At 35.1% G+C, this 17,808-nt stretch overlaps 2 protein-coding genes across 2 annotated transcripts; one reads left to right on the forward strand and one right to left on the reverse strand.

Annotated features, from left to right (window-relative positions):
• Window positions 1–71: 71 nt before the first annotated feature.
• On the forward strand, window positions 72–2,092 carry LOC111800612 (cancer-related nucleoside-triphosphatase homolog). The gene is made up of 6 exons (XM_023684390.1): window positions 72–181; window positions 273–360; window positions 429–519; window positions 1,268–1,352; window positions 1,592–1,748; window positions 1,825–2,092. Exons 1-6 carry the CDS (start codon window positions 140–142, stop codon window positions 1,968–1,970), a joined length of 609 nt encoding a protein of 202 aa, XP_023540158.1. The 5' UTR covers window positions 72–139; the 3' UTR covers window positions 1,971–2,092.
• An 83-nt stretch (window positions 2,093–2,175) lies between these two features.
• LOC111800613 lies at window positions 2,176–12,976 on the reverse strand. The gene is given in 25 exon segments (XM_023684391.1): window positions 2,176–2,404; window positions 2,534–2,593; window positions 3,159–3,295; window positions 3,438–3,539; window positions 3,618–3,819; window positions 3,905–3,989; window positions 4,326–4,376; window positions 4,378–4,382; window positions 4,462–4,585; window positions 4,655–4,776; window positions 4,870–5,042; window positions 6,138–6,369; window positions 6,463–6,590; window positions 6,671–6,734; window positions 6,824–6,919; window positions 7,690–7,896; window positions 7,980–8,306; window positions 8,903–9,284; window positions 9,364–9,436; window positions 9,537–9,640; window positions 9,982–10,073; window positions 10,186–10,239; window positions 10,346–10,430; window positions 10,529–10,659; window positions 12,829–12,976. Coding segments are annotated over 25 exon segments (3,180 nt in total). The 5' UTR covers window positions 12,868–12,976; the 3' UTR covers window positions 2,176–2,299.
• Between the last annotated feature and the right edge of the window lie 4,832 nt (window positions 12,977–17,808).

Here is a 17,808-nt window from a genome sequence, read left to right on the forward strand (position 1 = left end):
TCATCTCAATAACAATTTTTAATATTAAAAAAATCATTAGTATTTGAAAAAAGACTGAAATTGATTTAAATAAACCAATCGTGAGAAAGATTAATGTGATCTAGTGGTAGCAATTTCAAAAGCGTGGAAGAACAGAGAAATGGGAGGGCCAGGGCGGTGCTTGCTGGTTACGGGGCCTCCGGTAATCTTCTGCTCCGCCGTAGATCGTAAAATGGATTTGGATGAATACATTTGAATGAAAAGAAATGTATTAATGTTTTGTTTGGGTGTAGGCTGTGGGCAAAACCACTCTGATCGTCAGGGTATTTGAGATGCTTAAAGCCTCTAACCCTAACTTGAAGATCAAAGGCTTCTATACTCGTAAGCAGATTTCTTCCTCTTTTTGTTTCTCTGCGATCGATTTTGCTATGGATGTTCCGTTGTCACAGGAGAAGTCAGGCAAGAAAGCCAGCGTGTTGGCTTTGAAGTCGTTACCTTAGATGGCCGAACATCTCCCCTTGCTTCGATCTCTGTGTCCAGGTGCTCACCTCTCTCTCTCTCTCTCTCTCTCTCTCTCTCTCTCATTATCTCATTATCTCACTTCCGCTGGTTCATTAGGCTCCATACTTGATGCTCTGATTCTTCATTTTCTTCCAATTCTGTGGGAATTTATGGATTATTTGCTTAATTTGTAATGCAATGGCTTGTGATTCTCCTTTGCTCCGTTTCTCATCTAAACTCCAATGCAATGTGAACTAAATTTGGAGTTCTAGCATGGTATAGGTTTGAAGTTCTAGGATGAACATGTTCTATGCCGTGAGGCCTTGTTCTTCAACTATGGCGACTTGCGACTTCTCACTGTAAACTGTTCATTATTTTTCATATATTCTTAACATTCTCTGTCCTGACAGTTTATGTGCTGTCATTTTTCTTAATATATGAGTGGTTGCATTGCTGCGACCTTACTTGGAACAGTCCTTGAGTTCTAAAGAATGGCTGCATTAATTTTGTGTGAGCTTGAATCGGTGTGGGCATGAGACTTGAAATGATGTAGTTTTATGACCTTTTGAAATCCTGAGTTTAGGGTAACATCTACGGATGTGTCTTTAAAATTAATGAACTTTAACAGAAAGTTTATACACTCAAATTTGTTTGCGCCCTGAGCATGTTTATGTTTATGTGTTGAGGATTGCATTCTAGCCTTTAGAGAGTGCCTAAACTTGATTGGATGGTATAAAGTTCATGTTTATGTTCATGTTTCCTGTAACTATATTGATATCCATTGCAGCTCAGAGTCTTTAAGATGGCCCACTGTTGGGAGGTATAAAGTTGATATAGCATCATTTGAGTCATTGGCATTGCCAGAATTGCAGGTAACATGGGTTATTAGGAACTTAGAATCTGCACAGATGAAGAACTCACACTTGACTTTTGAAAAGATTTGGAAGAACTCTATTTTGAATGGCTAAAGCAATGATCTCTGTCTAGGATGAAAAGACAGTGTTCTCCATCTTGTTTATCTAAATAAATAAATAAAAACAGGAAAGCGTTCTCCTTCGAGGTTACGGGTTTATGGCCTTAACATAACTTCGGAAGAAATGGTATCTGGCAGGTTGAAAAAGATACAGATCTGTTCATCATAGACGAGGTTGGGAAGATGGAATTGTTTAGTTCATCATTTTTCCCGGCAGTTCTTAAGGTTTTGGAATCAAATACTCCAGTTTTGGCTTCAATCCCCATCCCCAAGTCTGGACGGGATATACCTGGAGGTACATTATTCCCATAAATTCAATACTCAGCTTTGTCTTTCACTTGGATTAAGATTTGCTGTGAAATTATGAACAGTTGCAAGGCTGAGAAATCATCCAGGGGCAAATATATTTACGTTGAATCCAAGTAATAGGGATGGTGCTACAGAGCAAGTTCATGCCCAACTGTTGAACATGCTGGAACAGCAGCATCAGCAGCATCAGCAGCATCAGCAGCATTAGCTGTTCTACTTTTAAGTAAGTTTTAGGGCAGGATATGTCTAAACTTGTGATAAGTTGGTGGCGGATCTAACTCTTCAAGGATCTTTATGATTTCAAATTTATTTACTGTTTGTTGGATTTTACGGTGGTTTATATTTATGATTACCCAGCTTAGTGCTAACCATTTCGATCAACATACAAAGCCACAGATGGTAAATGTCCTATGTAAGTGGAAATTTTGGTACAATAATTTTAGATTTCGAGGAGCTACATAGAATTTAAAGTTAATTATGCACAACAAAAGCAATCAAAATATATAAACAATAAATAAAAATAAAGTTGATAGAGAGTTAATTACGTGTTCCATGTTGTTCAGCAGTTCGCAGTAATTGATTTGCCATGGATGAAAATGACTTCGCTGTGTCTTGCATTTCTGTAGCTCTTTGGTTGATTCCCTACGTAATGAACAGATACTAACATATGATATCTCCATAATCAGGTATTGTTTAATCCTCCCTATATCAAATTCAATGATGGGGACTTGTATTGAACAGAGAAAATGAAGCCTGAACCTTTGGACCTACCTGTAATTTTTTTGCATTCTCCTGCAACTTGCTTTCTGCCATCTTTGCATCACTTGTTTCCTGCAGCAAAAAAAAAAAAAAAAAAAAAAAAAAAAAAAAAAAAAAAAAAAAAAAAAAAAAAAAAAAAAAAAAAAAANAAAAAAAAAAGATGGTGATCAATTTTGAGCAAGTTCATGAGTTCAAGTTGATCGTTAGTAAATATTGTCTGTTTTGATCCGTGATGTGTCGTTGTCAGCCTCACTGTTTTAAAACGTGTCTATTAGGGAGAGATTTCCACACTCTTATAAGAAATGTTTCATTTCCCTCCTAAACCAATATGAGATCTCACAATCTACATTTCTTGAGGGTCAGCGTCCTTGCTCGCACATAGCCTGATGTCTGGCTCTAATACTATTTATAACATTTCAAGCCCATCGCTCATAGATATTGTCCGCTTTAGCTCGTTATGTATCACTATTAGTCTCATGATTTTAAAAACGTGTCTAGAGAGGTTTCTACACTTCATAAAGAATGTTTCGTTTTACTCTCCAACCAATATGGGATATCTAGTCTCATGATTTAAGAGTTTAGAGCCACTTGAATGCTTAGATAAGAGATGGTTGGCGGGCAGGCAATGTATACTTACACCGGCTGATGAAAACCCGTACTTCTTCTTGATCTGATCAACTGCACCTGCCTTACTATCTGCGGCTGTATTCCAATCAACTTGCTCTTCCTTGCTCGAGTTCTTCTCTGTCTTCGCCTTCATCTGTTTTAGCTTTCCTGAATTTTTTACGATGCATACATACGGTATCAGTTAAAATATAATTTTACACTCTTGAGAACCAAATTAGTTCAAATAACCAGCAATTAGAAAGCATAAAAGAAAGATTCCATCTTTTGTGGAGGTTGGTGGGGAACTGACCTTTAAAAGAATTAAATGTATTGGCCAACTTTTGCTTATTGAGAGAACCCAACATGCTCTGTTCTTTTGGTTTTTCAACAGCATCTTCAATTTCGATGTCATCTGAAACACAGATAGGAGAAGATTTAGACACCATTTTAAGTAAATGATAGAAGAATAGCGCGTGGAGTGAATGAATACCTATATCCAACGCAGGCTCGTCCTCATTTTCGACCAACTTTTCAGTATCTTCAGCAGTCTTAACATCCCTGTGGAAGTTGGAAGCTGAAAACACTACGCTAAGTTCTTCAACACTTTCTCTACTATCTTCTGCTTCCATATCAGGAGCCTGCTTTGCTTTGCTTCCAGAAATCTCTTGGAAAACAGAAGTAAATATACCCCCCTAGCATTCACAAAAACATGTTTTTGTTACCCTTTTGATTTAATATTCTTGTTATAGCTACAGTTTAATCAAGGAACGTTTCTACCTTCTTTTTCTCCTTGTGTGCATTGGACCCTTCCGGTGGAATCACGTAATCTTTCCTGTATATGTGACTGACAGAGTCCATGATCCTGGAGAAAAAACAAACTTCTTGAAGTAACAAATTAATATGTCGAATAAATAAAGATATCGTTGTTGAGGATTATTGAAAGGAGTAGTCCCACGTTGACTAGTTAAGATGATGATCAAGGGTGCTTTGTTTAAGGGCTCCAGAGAAATGAGAGGTTGTTCGAGGGCTCTATAGGCCTTAGGGGAGACTCTATGGTGTACTATGTTCAAGAAAAAAGAGTAGTCTTACGTTGATTAATTAAGATGATGATCATGAGTTTATAAGTAATGAATACATCTCCATGGGAAACCGAAAGCAAAATCATGAGAACTTATGCTCAAAGTGGGCAATATCATACCTAAAGCTCTTCTTAGGACAATACCGAGATGACAAAAATTTCTTGATCACCATTCACCTGTTCACAAAGAGGACGAAAATCAAAGCAGATGCTCACATAAGACATAAAAATTAATAAAAGCATTTAGCGATCTTACCACAAGAAGTTCTCCATCCTTGGAAGAACATGCAGTGGTTTCAGGCAACGAATCAAGTTTTGAAGGAGAATAGTTGAAGCCTCTTACTGTAGTCTCCTTTAAGAGAGAGAACTCCGGCAAGGACCTATGATTGGTGGGGTATTTAAGTTAATATTGTTCATAAAGCTGTGGTACAGTGAATAAAAGGCAGCACCTTATTTCAATTTTGCCATTGCCAAAAACAAGGAAGAGGGCAACATCTGAGGTAGTGTAGAAGGTGGAAGCCCAACAACATGATGAGTGAAACTTCTTCTTGTAAAGAACCTTCTTTAGTCCCTGAGAAGAAGGAATAATGGCAGTGGTGGTAGTCTGTCATATGATGATGTAGAAAAGTAATTCAAATGGGTGGGGGCTGCAGATGATGGCTACCTGAACAGCATGCACGAAGGAATAGATATACGCAGCTTTCTCAGAACATAGTAATACCAACGGCTGTCTTGGCACACCATCCACTGCTGGACTGCTGCTGCTGCTGCTGCTCCGTTTCCCCGGTTTAAGATCGTCTGACATGACTGACCCTCTGGTTGATGCATCTTGTCCATCTGCACCAATCCAAACCAAAATAATTCAGTAGTGGATTTGCACTTGATTTATAATTTGCTACCAAACTTTATTTATTATTTTAATTTTATAATTTCTTGCAGGGAACAAAATGTGGGTAATTACTTGTCAAAATGGTCACAAGGGAGGGTGTGAGATTTTTTTATGAATGAAATTGAACTCTAAGTTAAAACTTTTCTCCTAGAAATTCGAGCATCATCGTGGCTATTTCTAAGTTTCAATCAAATTCTTAGGGGTAAATTGTATCGGAGCCATTCTTCAAGCATCATCGTGGATATTTCTAAGTTTCAATCAAATTCTTGGGGTAAATTGTATCTTTCAATTCGAGATCATCTTGGCTATTTCTAAGTTTCAATTAAATTCTTGGGTAAATTGAACAGTCATTTAATCAAGCCTTGATCAAGTTCGTAGAACAACTCAATTTAGAACAAAGTTCCAAATCTTGCTAGTAAAAATTGGTTGGAGATGAGAACGAAATACTCCTTACAGGATGTGGAAACCTTTCCCTACCAAACCCGTTTTAAAAACTTTGAGTAAAAATTAAAAATTAAAATAAAAAAATGAGAGCCCAAAGAGGACAATCGGTACTAGCAGCGGGTATGGGCGTTACCAGAGGTAATCTAATTTTAATCTTATCTCTTGTTGATTGTATTAATTTATTTGATTAAAAAATTCTTCAACCAAAGTTTAGATCATCTCTTGCTCCAACACAAGAGTTTGGACATCTCTTGCTCCAACACAAAAATTTGGATCATTGGGCTGAGGATTAAGGTTTCCTGATTAAGGTTTCCTTATCTGATTAGGGTTTCTTATTTGGATCATTGGGCTGGGCTGAGGATTAGGGTTTTCTTATCAAGATGATTCAAGAATTAGGGTTTCTTTATCAAGATGATTCAAGGATTAGGGTTTTCTTATCAACGTAATTCAAGGATTAGGGTGAGGATTAGGGTGATCATTGGGATGAGGATTAGAGTTTCTTATCCGGATGATTCCAGAATTAGGGTTCAAAGGATTAGCGTTTCTTATAAGGATGATTCAAGTAAAAACAGAAAACCAGTAGAAGGTATAGATCTTACATAAAATCTGCATGAATAGAGCTGTGGAGGGTTTCTTGGGATGAACCATGTTAGCACTCAATGTATTCCCCGTTTCACTTTCAAGAGCCAAAATAGAAGAATCCTTTGTTGCAATAGTGAGAACATTTTTCTCAAAACCCTGCAAATTGCAGCTCTCAAACTGCAAAGAAATGACACTGGCGATGCGTTTTTGATATATCAGACTCGACCCTTGTATATCGAACAGAGAAATCTGTCGAAAATGATCAAAGTTACAACAAATTACAATCTTATTGCAACATTTAAAAACCAAGAAAGAAAGTGTGAAATAAGAGAATAAGCTCACATATCCTTTATCAGTTCCAACAGCAAGATGATTTGATCTGGGGCTGATGCTAATTACAAGTACTGAACCATCAACTTGTACAAGTTTAACACTCTGGATAATATGATTGTTCCGTTTCTTTGTACTGCCTGGGGTATGCAAATGATCACTTTTAGAACATCATTGCACTTTGCAACATGGAAAACTCAACTTATAACAGTAAAACTACCTTGGAAAGGCATAAAACTGTTGTCTGCCGCATAAGATTCTGGTCGAAATTTAAAGATACGGACCTGATGAGTACAAAAGTCATAACGTTAGATCATTAAAAAGCCTATGTTTTCAGTTTTGTAAAATGATTCAAACATGCATATCAGTTCACCGTTCCGCTGTGGTCTCCAGAAATAAGAATTTGGGAATTGCCATCAAAATGCAATGCTGTCACTGGTATTCCACTTAAAGAAAAATCATCCTCACTCTGCATTATAATTAATAAAATATTTAGTTATAATTATGGAAAAAAAAAACATGCTCGAATCATCTTGGGAGGGAGTCCTCAGTCGACTAATTAAGGGGTTGATCATAGGTTTATAAGGAATACATCTCTATTGGAATGAGGCTTTTTGGGGAAACTAAAAGTAAAGCCATGAGAGCTTATGCTCAAACTGGGCAATATCATACCGTTATGAAGAGTCGTGGTTTCTAACATGGTATCAGAGTGATGCCCATAACTTAGTCATGTGAATAGAATCCTCAAATGTTGAATAAAGAAGTTGTGAGATTTGAAGGTGTAGTCAATAGTGACTCAAGTGTCGAACAATTGTTGGAGGACTCTAGGAGTCAAGCCTCGATTAAGGGAACGTTGTTCAAGAGGACTCTATTTGAGGAGAGGATTGTTGGAAAAGGAATCGAACAATTGTTCGAGGGTTCTAGGAGTCAAGCCTTGCTCAAGAGGAGGTTGTTCGAGAGGACTCCATTTAAGGGGAGGATTGTTGAGGATTGTTGGGAAAGGAATCCCACATCTGCTAATCAAGGGGTTGGTCGTGTATTTATAAGTAAAGAATATATCTCCATTGGAATGAGTCCTTTTGGGGAAACTAAAACTAAAGCCACGAGAACTTATTTGCTCAAAGTGGACAATACCATATCATTGCGGCGTCACAAATGAGTACAGATAGCCCAAGATACGAAAAGAAACTAAAATTTCTTTTATTTGAACTATCATAACTCAGATAAGAAAAATATTACCTGTTGTTGTAGTGAAAGGATTGGGATAAAAATTGGACATGATGCATCCCAAAAATTTACGCTTCCATCATTATGTCCTGATATATACAGATTCTCAACCTTAGAAAATCCACCAAATTCGACCGTATTCAAATATGTTACTACTTCCTTTGGTTTTGGCTCAGAAAGAACAAGGGAAGAAATGTCCTTTATCCGCTGAATGTAATCCTACAATGCCACATATAAGACAGTGATATATGGTGAGGATTAGAATGCATAAATGCATGGAATGATTTACGCTTTAAACATACCTCATCTGAAGGATGTAGAGAACAAGAATTATTGGTGAAAAATCTTGCCACAGTTATGTTTGAATCAAGCAACGGAATCTTAAGCATAGCCTCCTTTGGAAGTGAGGTAGCCGACCTGGATTGGCATTGTTGTAGGAGATATTTCTCAATCAAGCAATTATCATAGGCATAAACACACCCAGATTTTCCAAGCAATAGTAGATAATCTTGTTTGTTCTTGCTGTGATCACTGAGGCTTGAAATGATTTCCATGTCAATGCAAGCTTCGGACAACTGTAGCCCCAATTTGATCATGCGAGCTTCAATTTGCTCATTTAACAACACTACCTGCCGCCAAATTAATTAAATGCTAGTTCAGTTTAAATTTAGACCCGCTGTGGTACAAGCATGCATATTGAGCGTCGGCGTATGTTCGAACCGCGAGTCACGTTGTGAGAAAAGGTTTAGAAATGTGAGCGAGGAAATACATTTGAAAATGATTTGAAGAACTAAAGAAAGCAACGTTATATGACTATAAGCAAATTAAGCAATACCACGGCTTAAATAGCGTATAACTCAGGGTAGGAAGAAGTGACAACTAGTCATATCTCCCTATAGTACATTTTGGGGCATTTTAGCCCTGGCGGGTATAGACATGGTTTTGGTGAACGGTCATACACCCCCTATTGACCCAACGTGAAATGGTAAAAACTTATCTAAGATGAAAGCATGTAAAAGGGGTTTGGAACGGGCATGCAACCATGGACAACACGTCCTAGACAAACAAGACCGGGACATCTGCCATGTGGCTATAGGAAATACGTATTGAACAAGCATAACCACGACACATAGCAACACACCTTGGACAAGCATGAATCGTATATTGATAAAGTAATATGCTTAACTGAAAAGTATTCGAAACAGTTTCATCATAAACTTAGTACCTGCAGGGAGTCTGAAGAGGCGCCCATAACATATAGTCGACTTGTTTTTGCATCCATATAATCACACCTCAGCGATGCAATAGGAATTTGGTCCAACTTATATCCGAGATTAAGCTTGTATAAAGGACCAGAGCGACCGCTATTCTCTGAAGCTGATTCAGCTTTTGGATTTTGGCCATAAAGAATGGCCCATATTAAAACATCTCCATTGCTATATCCTACAGCAACTTTGCTTCCTAAAGGGCAAACCCAACATGCAGAAGTCACCTTCTTTGCTTCTTGATATGAAGATAGCATGTTATTTCCCCCCGTGATGAAAATAGATTTGGATTCTTTAATTCCCCACAAAACAATCAAACCATCCTTGAATATTAGCAGCACTCTACAAGGAGTAGAAACAAAGATTATAGTGATAACCTTACCATAGCTGTATGAGTCAAGGCCATTGTATCCATTATTACCTCTTGAATTCAGTGGTCGGTTGTGGTAGTATGTGGTTTACAGAGGTGTCACTGGTAACATCAGCTGGATTTCCTGAACAAAATGATGGGGTATGCATAATTATACTATAAACAATTTGTGAGAAAGATGTTCAAAGAAACTTCATAGAGGGAGGGAAGAGAATGGGTCTCACCCCGTGAGGCTGAAACAGGTATGATGTAATTCATTTGTACTATGTTGCCGAGACTTTGGTCAAGCTTCAAAATTGAAACATTACCGAGATAATCTCCAACGAACCTGCAAGTTTCAGGAACAGGGTGTTAAAGATTGTTGGGAGAGGAGTTCCATATCGACTAATTAAGGGGTTGATCATGAATTTATAAAGAATAGATCTCCATTGGTATGAGACCTTCTTGGAAAACCAAAAACATCGTCACGAGAGCTTTAGCTCAAAGTGGATAATATCATACCATTGTAGAGGCTGGTGATTCCTAACATAGAGACCCCTCATAACAAGTCTAGAGGTTCGTGATTCCTAACACAAGGACCTCTCATAACAGGTCTAGAGGTTCGTGATTCCTAACACAGGGACCCCTCATAATAGGTCTAGGTTCTCGAGGAAAGTAGAACAAACTTACATATACGGATTTTGTTGCAAGATCGTGAATGAGGTGATTTCTTCCTCAAAAACATGCACATGTGACAACAGCTTCCTGTCTATATCCCATACCTACACGATACAAGCAGGTTAGTCTATATTACAATAGAAACGGATCACAATTAGAAATTACGATCCTCTGTAATGATATGATATTAAAATAAGTCTCCTCTAAGTGAAATACCTCAATTTGGTTCTTTGAAGTAACGTTAAGAAGGAATCCCTGGTTCTCCATGAACTGAAAATCAATAACCACAATATCTTAAGGATTCGACTTATTTGAAAGCACCTGAAGATAAATGCTTAGTAGAAACAGAATTGAAAACATAAGAATGAGAGTATACTTGCAAAAACTTGCTAGGAGTTGCCTCCTTAGATTCAAGTAGAGTTTGAGTGTTATCTTTTCCAAATAGCTTAATTCGACCATCGCTACGAACAACAATAAACAATGAAAGTTAAACACGCTCAATTAGAGAATAATTTGTAAAATGTAAGTTATGATTAAGGGTGGGACGAAGGGAACGTACCTGGTAGAAAGAGCAAGAATCTTCTGTATTGAGTCATAAGCAGAAATAGTAGAGCCTGATGGAATGCCATAGTGGAAGGCAAGGCGTGGTTCCACCTCGCTTCCTTTCACACCATCAAGGGTGCTTCCTGTCTGTGCATCATAGACATGCCAATTACTACAACACTTTCATTTTTCCATGGACAAATCAATAAATGTTTATCATACTCTTCAACCATTGTTTTCCCTCATTTCTTGTTCTTCCTTCTCACATACCATATAACAGAAAGAATCTTCAACCACTTTTATTATTCTAATTTGCATTTCTTCAGAAGTAATCGTTTAAAGCTCTTTCTAGTCAATCCTTTAAAGAAACAGCGCCATCAGAAGACAGTTAGGAATTACGAATCTCTACAATGATATGATATTGTCCACTTTGAACTTTTCCCAAAAGACCTCATTACCAATGGAGGTGTATTCCTTACTTATAAACTCATGATCATTCTTTTAGTTAGCCAATATAGGATTCCTCTCAACAATCTTCAACAAAGACTGCTGCCATCACAAGCAGCACGTCCTTCCGAATCGCTGCGAGATTGTTATCCCTTTTATGTTCTAACCTAACCATCACGGGTTCAATTCAACTAAAGGGATAATTTAGTACACAACAATCAAATTTAACTCTAAACTTTTCGATAACCGATATAGTTAGTCTGTTATACAATTTCTCGTACTTCAGAAATTAACGACCATAGTTTTAAGATTACTACGAGGGATGGAATTTTTGTGACTAAAAATTAATGACAGTAGTTTTTGTAACTAAAGGACAAAATTTTGAATCCTAACCATTAATAACATCTCCTAGAATAACTAAAAGATAAAAAACGAACACACCTCCGAGAAATCCACATAAGCTCAGTTTAATTAGTCAAAATTTAAAATATTTATTCTAAATGTTAGATGTTTAAAGTTTCATTCTGCATTACTGAAATTAAAATTAAAAATAAAAAAAAAATAAAAAAATAAAAAAATAAACCGACACGACAGCAAGTTGGCAGGGACTTAAAAGAGAAATTAGGCCATTAAAAAAGAAAAAGCTAAATTTATGTCAATTTCTAAAATTTAAAGAATCAGTAGATGACTAATTTTTCCTATACATTTATGTCATTTCACGGAAAACATAAAGAATTAAATTAATTTTTTTTAAAATAATGGGAAATAAATTACAAAACTACTCGCACACTAAATCAATGTGGACAATTAAATGAGCTAAAAATGGTAATTAAATGAAAATTGAAAAGTAATATAAATGAAGGGTCGACGTGTAATTAAAAATATAAATACTTACGGACTGCGGTTTGAAATAAATTTAATAACCAGACTCCCGTTCACTAGGGCAATCCATGTCCAACCCTCTGGACATGGGCAGATTTAATTAGCTCTGTACAACGCCTTCATTTCTGATTATATATATATTTCAGCTCTTTACCCAAATCCTCGCCGTCCATCACGTGAACTGGTCGTCTCCCTTACTCTTTTATATCTCTATTTACTGAATTCAGTTATTAAAAGCATCAATTTCAATACTTTTCGTCTCTATATTTTTTTAAAAAATAAATATCTATTTTCTATCACTATTAAAATAAATAAATACTACTATTATTGTATTCTCTTTTCATGTTAACGAATAAATTATAAACCAATAAATATCGGTTTTGGTGTTATCTGCCGACTCCTCCAGTCGCGACGATCAATGCTTTTTCAACAATTAAAAAAAGAGTAAAAATCCACATCCACGTGTCACAGTTCCTTCTTCTCCTCTTCTCTTCTTCGACTCGGAGAGCTTCGACCGATTTGCAGAATCGAAATAGAGGAAGGATAAAATCATAATAAAACGCATCACATTTGGAATCGGCATCAAATCTAAGAAATTTCAACTCCTACAACTACACTTTCTTTACAGATTCCAAGAATGCAACAATTTTTTCATTTTCCTACACTTTCCAGGAATTAAAAGAAAAAATTAGTAAATAGAAACAAGAAAATGAACTCCGCATTTATCAATTTTGAAATCTCATTGCGAAAAGCGGAAGAAATTTGGTATCGATTCGATATGCGAGGTTCTGTTTTTTCACTCAAGCTAAGCGTAGTAGATTCTATAAGAACAAACACAGCAGAACGACTCAATCGAAGCAGTGATCCGGTAAAGAAATTGAAGCATTATAGATCAAAAGAGTCCGATCGAGAGTGTAATGTTGACGATTCAGTAAAGATGATCGGAAGTAGAGAAGAATGTGAAAAAGAAATTTAAGAGTGACTAACCTTCCGCGAAGCCTTCTCGACGAGTTTCTTCACGAACATCTTGACGAAAGCGAAAGCTCCACTCTCTGAGAATCTGAGTGAACGAGAACCGAGATCAGTAGAGAAGACTGAAAATGGAAGATGAAATCCGCTTTGTGATAACCGAAGAATGTTGATTTGTCTTAATTATATATATATATATACATGATGAAGTTTCTTTTGAGCAGAGAGGCGAAAATGGGGGGTGGGGCAGAGAGGAGCCGAGCGGTTTTTTCAAAAAAACAAATGGAAGGTTTGGATCATCTGAAGGTGACACGTGGACGCTCATCAAATGAGTCCTGAAAACTAACACTCCCTGACCAGTGAAATAACGCCACGTTTCTTTCGGTGGGACCTATTTCCCGCCCTTTGGATTCTGTTTGACCATGACTCTTCTTACTTTCTTTTCAACTATATATATATATTTTTTCTTTTTTAAAACTAATCAGAATATTATGATTAGATTAGTCTCTTTGTATTTATTTAGTTTTTAAATTTAGAAAAAATTTATATTATATATATATATATTATTTTTTAATCGAAGATTACATACTTAACGATGTGTAACGGTCCCACCAAATCCATCTCCTTTCAGGGCCCAGCGTGCACACTGCCTCGTGTCTATCCCCTTCAGGGAACAGTCTCCTCGCTAGAACATCGCTCAGTGTTTAGCTCTGATACCATTGTAACAGCCCATGCCCACCGCTAGTAGATATTGTCATCTTTGGGCTTTCTCTTTCAAGCTTCCTTTAAAACGCGTTTATTACGAAAAGGTTTTCACATCCTTATAAAGAATGTTTCATTATCAAGAATATCACAAAATGTGTAATTAAATTAATAAAGATAAATCATAGCCCTAGTTTGTGTTAGGTTTTGTTATTCCAGATGTCAGATTCTTTTAGTGGTATGATACACTCAAGTCACAACGTGTTGTCTGTTTATTTGATTTAGTCAGTCTGTTTTTTTTGTTTTTAGTATTTTATAAGATTATTTAATGGCCAATTTCATTCTATAGTACATCAGATTTCTCCCAATTTTTGTGATATTTACAGTTTTCTTTTCGTTCTTAACAGTTTAGAGCAAACTAATATTAATCCCGGTATCAATCTCAACCTCTTTCTCGTCTCATTTTTTACTATTTAACCTTGATTATCTTTATCGGGTGGGAAAAGAATTTCTTAGGCCGAATAATCTTTCTCAAATTCCAATTAGAAATTCAACCCATTTCATATGAATTAGAATTTAAATATTGATATCATTAGATACGTTAAAATCTCGTCTTTAGTTTTCTTTTGTTTTCCATTACTATTTAAAACATAAAATTTTTAATACATTCATTTTAAATGAAATTATAAAAAAAAAAATGTTTAAAATAATTTCTCAAATTTCAAATAAAATAATTTAAAATCAGATTTGCCATAAACAAAGATGGGCTTACATCTATAGACCCAAACTATCTGGGTCGGGCCCAATCGAACATTTTGTTTATTTTACTTTTCTAAAAATTATTATTCATGAATTACCAATTAATTATTTTAAGTTAATTTATAAAAGTACTCATTTATTTAATATTATAATTATTTATTCTCCGACTACTCTCAAAAATTAAAAAATAAATAATTTAATAATATTTTACTTATTAACATTTAATTTTTATCAAAAAAAATTAAAACTAAAATAAATGACGTAAACCACTCAAATCGACCCAATTCAAATATTTTATAAATAGTTTGAATTGAAAAAATAAAATAAAATAATTATTAAATAAAACGTCTTACATTTATTTTATCATTGAATTGTCAATTGTCCGATATTTATGAACTCTAAATTCATACGAGAAATGGGAGAGCGAGAGAGGGGAAAGGAGGGGCGCACATGGGGGATAGAATATTAGTTATCAAAAAATGAAATCAATCACTAGTCACAACTAATATAATGTATAAAACATTGGTCCCCATGGCCCCAAAAATAAAATGAGGGACTAAACTGCAAAAAGATATAAATTGAGGGAGTAGAGTGCAAAGAAAGGATAATTGCACATATGCTGGCTTTGGGTGTCATCATAGTCTTAATTCTCTTCTTCTTATTGAAGTCCCACATGACAACACAACATGTTGGTCCTCTCACCATCATATCATTATATCACCTTCCCCTTTACAACCTAAACCCTAAACCTAACCTCTTTTTCTATCCATTCCTTTTCTTTTGTCCCGACTAAACTCTACGTTCACCTTATAATATCTCTATCGATATTTACGTTTATTTAATGTATACCGAGGTCCGTTTGTACGATATGTAAACCATTTTCCTTATCGGTATGCTCTCGTGTATACTCAAACTGATGCAAAGATATACATAAAGGAAGACGAGTCTACCTCAAAACAAAAAATAGTTTGATTCTTATAACCATCTGAATTTCGAACAAAAAAATAAAAATTTGAAACTTGATAACCATCTGGGTTTATTTTTTTATGTTCGATAGCTTTTGTTATGGATACAATTGGACAAAAAGACAAGCCGAAGCTTAAGCTCATCGCTAACACATATTGTCCGCTTTGACCCATTACGTATCGCTGTCAGCCTCATGATTTTAAAATGCATCCATTAGGAAGATGTTTCCAGACCCTTATAAATAATGTTTTGTTTCTCACTCCAACTCACATGAGATCTCACAACCCCATGTAAAAAATTTCATTTTCATTAAAAAAAAAAAAAAAAAAACGTCAAATTTTCATGTTTTTTATTTTTTTAATTAATCAAGTTAAATAATATTTAAAAAAATTATTTGTAGTATCATATCAATGTAATAAAAAAATCACATAAAAATGTGATGATGGAGATTAGAATAAAGTTGATAGCTGTGAACCTTTCTAAAATATAGAAATGGTATTATTCAATTAAAAAGGCGTTTTTTTTTTACTTTTTATTATTTTTTTCTTTGGTTCAAATTCTTTACTGCCAGTGCTGATTCCGATTCAAACTCCAGAGGCATCTGTACGGTGTCGTTTAGATTCTCGTAGAAAAGGTATGTACTATTTACACTTTTGGGAACTAAAAAATCCTACATACAAATAATCGCATTAATTTCATTTTAAATAATATAGTTTTAAATGTTTAATTATAATGAAAATTTACATCTAAAAAATATAATTTAAAATTTTTGTCAGAAAATAGAGATTAAATGTTTTAAAAAATTAATAATAAACTAATAAATAGTTTGGATATAAAAAAATTATATTTTAAATCTATTTTATAATTCCAAACATTAAAAAAAAAAGGAAAAAAATGTCAGACTGGAAGCAGGATATTTTACGTTGGTATTTATTTATTAATAAAAAAAGAGGATATTTTAGAAATATTATTTACATTCCATTGACAAGAGAAAGGGATGGAAAAGGAACGCGCGTAGAGTAGCGCGTGAGGAGAAAGCACGGAAAATGGAAATGGGAGTGTGGTGCGTAAAAGGCAGCGGGAAGCGACTGCGTGTGAGCTGTTCCTTACGTGATCCAACAAATCATTTCACGTTGTTGCGACCCCATCGCGTCAAACCAACTGTATTTCTTCCCCTTTTTCCTCTCTTTTTTGTCTCTGATTTATGCCAATAAAATACATTTTTAACAAACGCGTTTTAAAATTGTAGACGACCATATGTAATTGTTGAGGATTGATGATTATTGGGAATGAGTCTCACATTGATTAATTTAGTTGAAGATCATAGATTTATAAGTGAGGAATACTGTCCCATTGGTTGAGGCCAAGCAAAACTGAGAGCTTATGCTCAAAGTGGATAATATCATGCCATTGTGGAGAGTCGTGATTTCTAACGGTAACAAGTCAAAGCGGACCTATCTGCTAGCAGTAGGCTTGAGATTCCACAAATGGTATGAGAGTTAGACATCGAATGGTGTGCGGACCTATCTGCTAGCAGTAGGCTTGAGATTCCACAAATGGTATGAGAGTTAGACATCAAACGGTGTGCCAGCAAGGTCATACCATTGTGGAGAGTCGTGATTTCTAACAGTAACAAGTCAAAACGAACCTATTTGCTAGCAGTAGGCTTGAGATTCCACAAATGGTATGAGAGTTAGACATCGAACGGTGTGCCAGCAAGGTCATTTCATTGTGGAGAGTCGTGATTTCTAACAGTAACAAGTCAAAGCGACCTATTTGCTAGCAGTAGGCTTGAGATTCCACAAATGGTATGAGAGTTAGACATCGAACGGTGTGCCAGCAAGGACATTATGTTAGACAGAGAAACGAAACATTCAAGGTGTGTAAACTTTTTCCTAATAAATGTGTTTTATAACCGTGAGGCTGATGGTGGATTATACTACGAAAATATTAAAATGTATGTGAAGTTCTAATTTATGGTAGATTTTGTGCGAATTGAACTATACTCATGTTGATAATTTTATTTCGTTTATAATAATCCATGGTAATTAGAAGATATTGATTTTATTGCAACAGGAAAGAAAATATATCATTATGGATTAAAAAAAATAATTTTAACTATAATTTTACATTATAAAATTATAAAATATTTTTAATGATGGACCCTTTAGTTGACATGTAATTAACTAAAGAAAAATCGATGGAAATTAAGAATATATATTTAAAAAATTATAATATATCGTAAATAAAAATACTAAAATAGAATTTATGCCACGTACTTAAAAACAAATAGAAAAATTCAGAGGAAAATAGGAATTTATTAGCGGAAAGAAAAAAAGTTTTAATTGAGGGAGGGTGGGACCAGGCCTTGGAAAAGGCATAATATGCCACGTACTTTACCGCTCATTATTGTTAGTATTAATATTTTGGTTTAATTTTTATGTAAAAAAGAAAAATAGTTTTGGCAATTTTATAATCATTTTACTATTATTATTATTATTATTATTATTATTATTATTTAATTATTACGAGAAATTTGATGGCTTTCAATTCCTACTTTTTGCGTCGACA

The sequence above is a fragment of the Cucurbita pepo genome, chromosome LG08 (assembly GCF_002806865.2).
Source record: "Cucurbita pepo subsp. pepo cultivar mu-cu-16 chromosome LG08, ASM280686v2, whole genome shotgun sequence".
In the NCBI taxonomy this organism is placed as follows: Eukaryota; Viridiplantae; Streptophyta; class Magnoliopsida; order Cucurbitales; family Cucurbitaceae; genus Cucurbita; species Cucurbita pepo.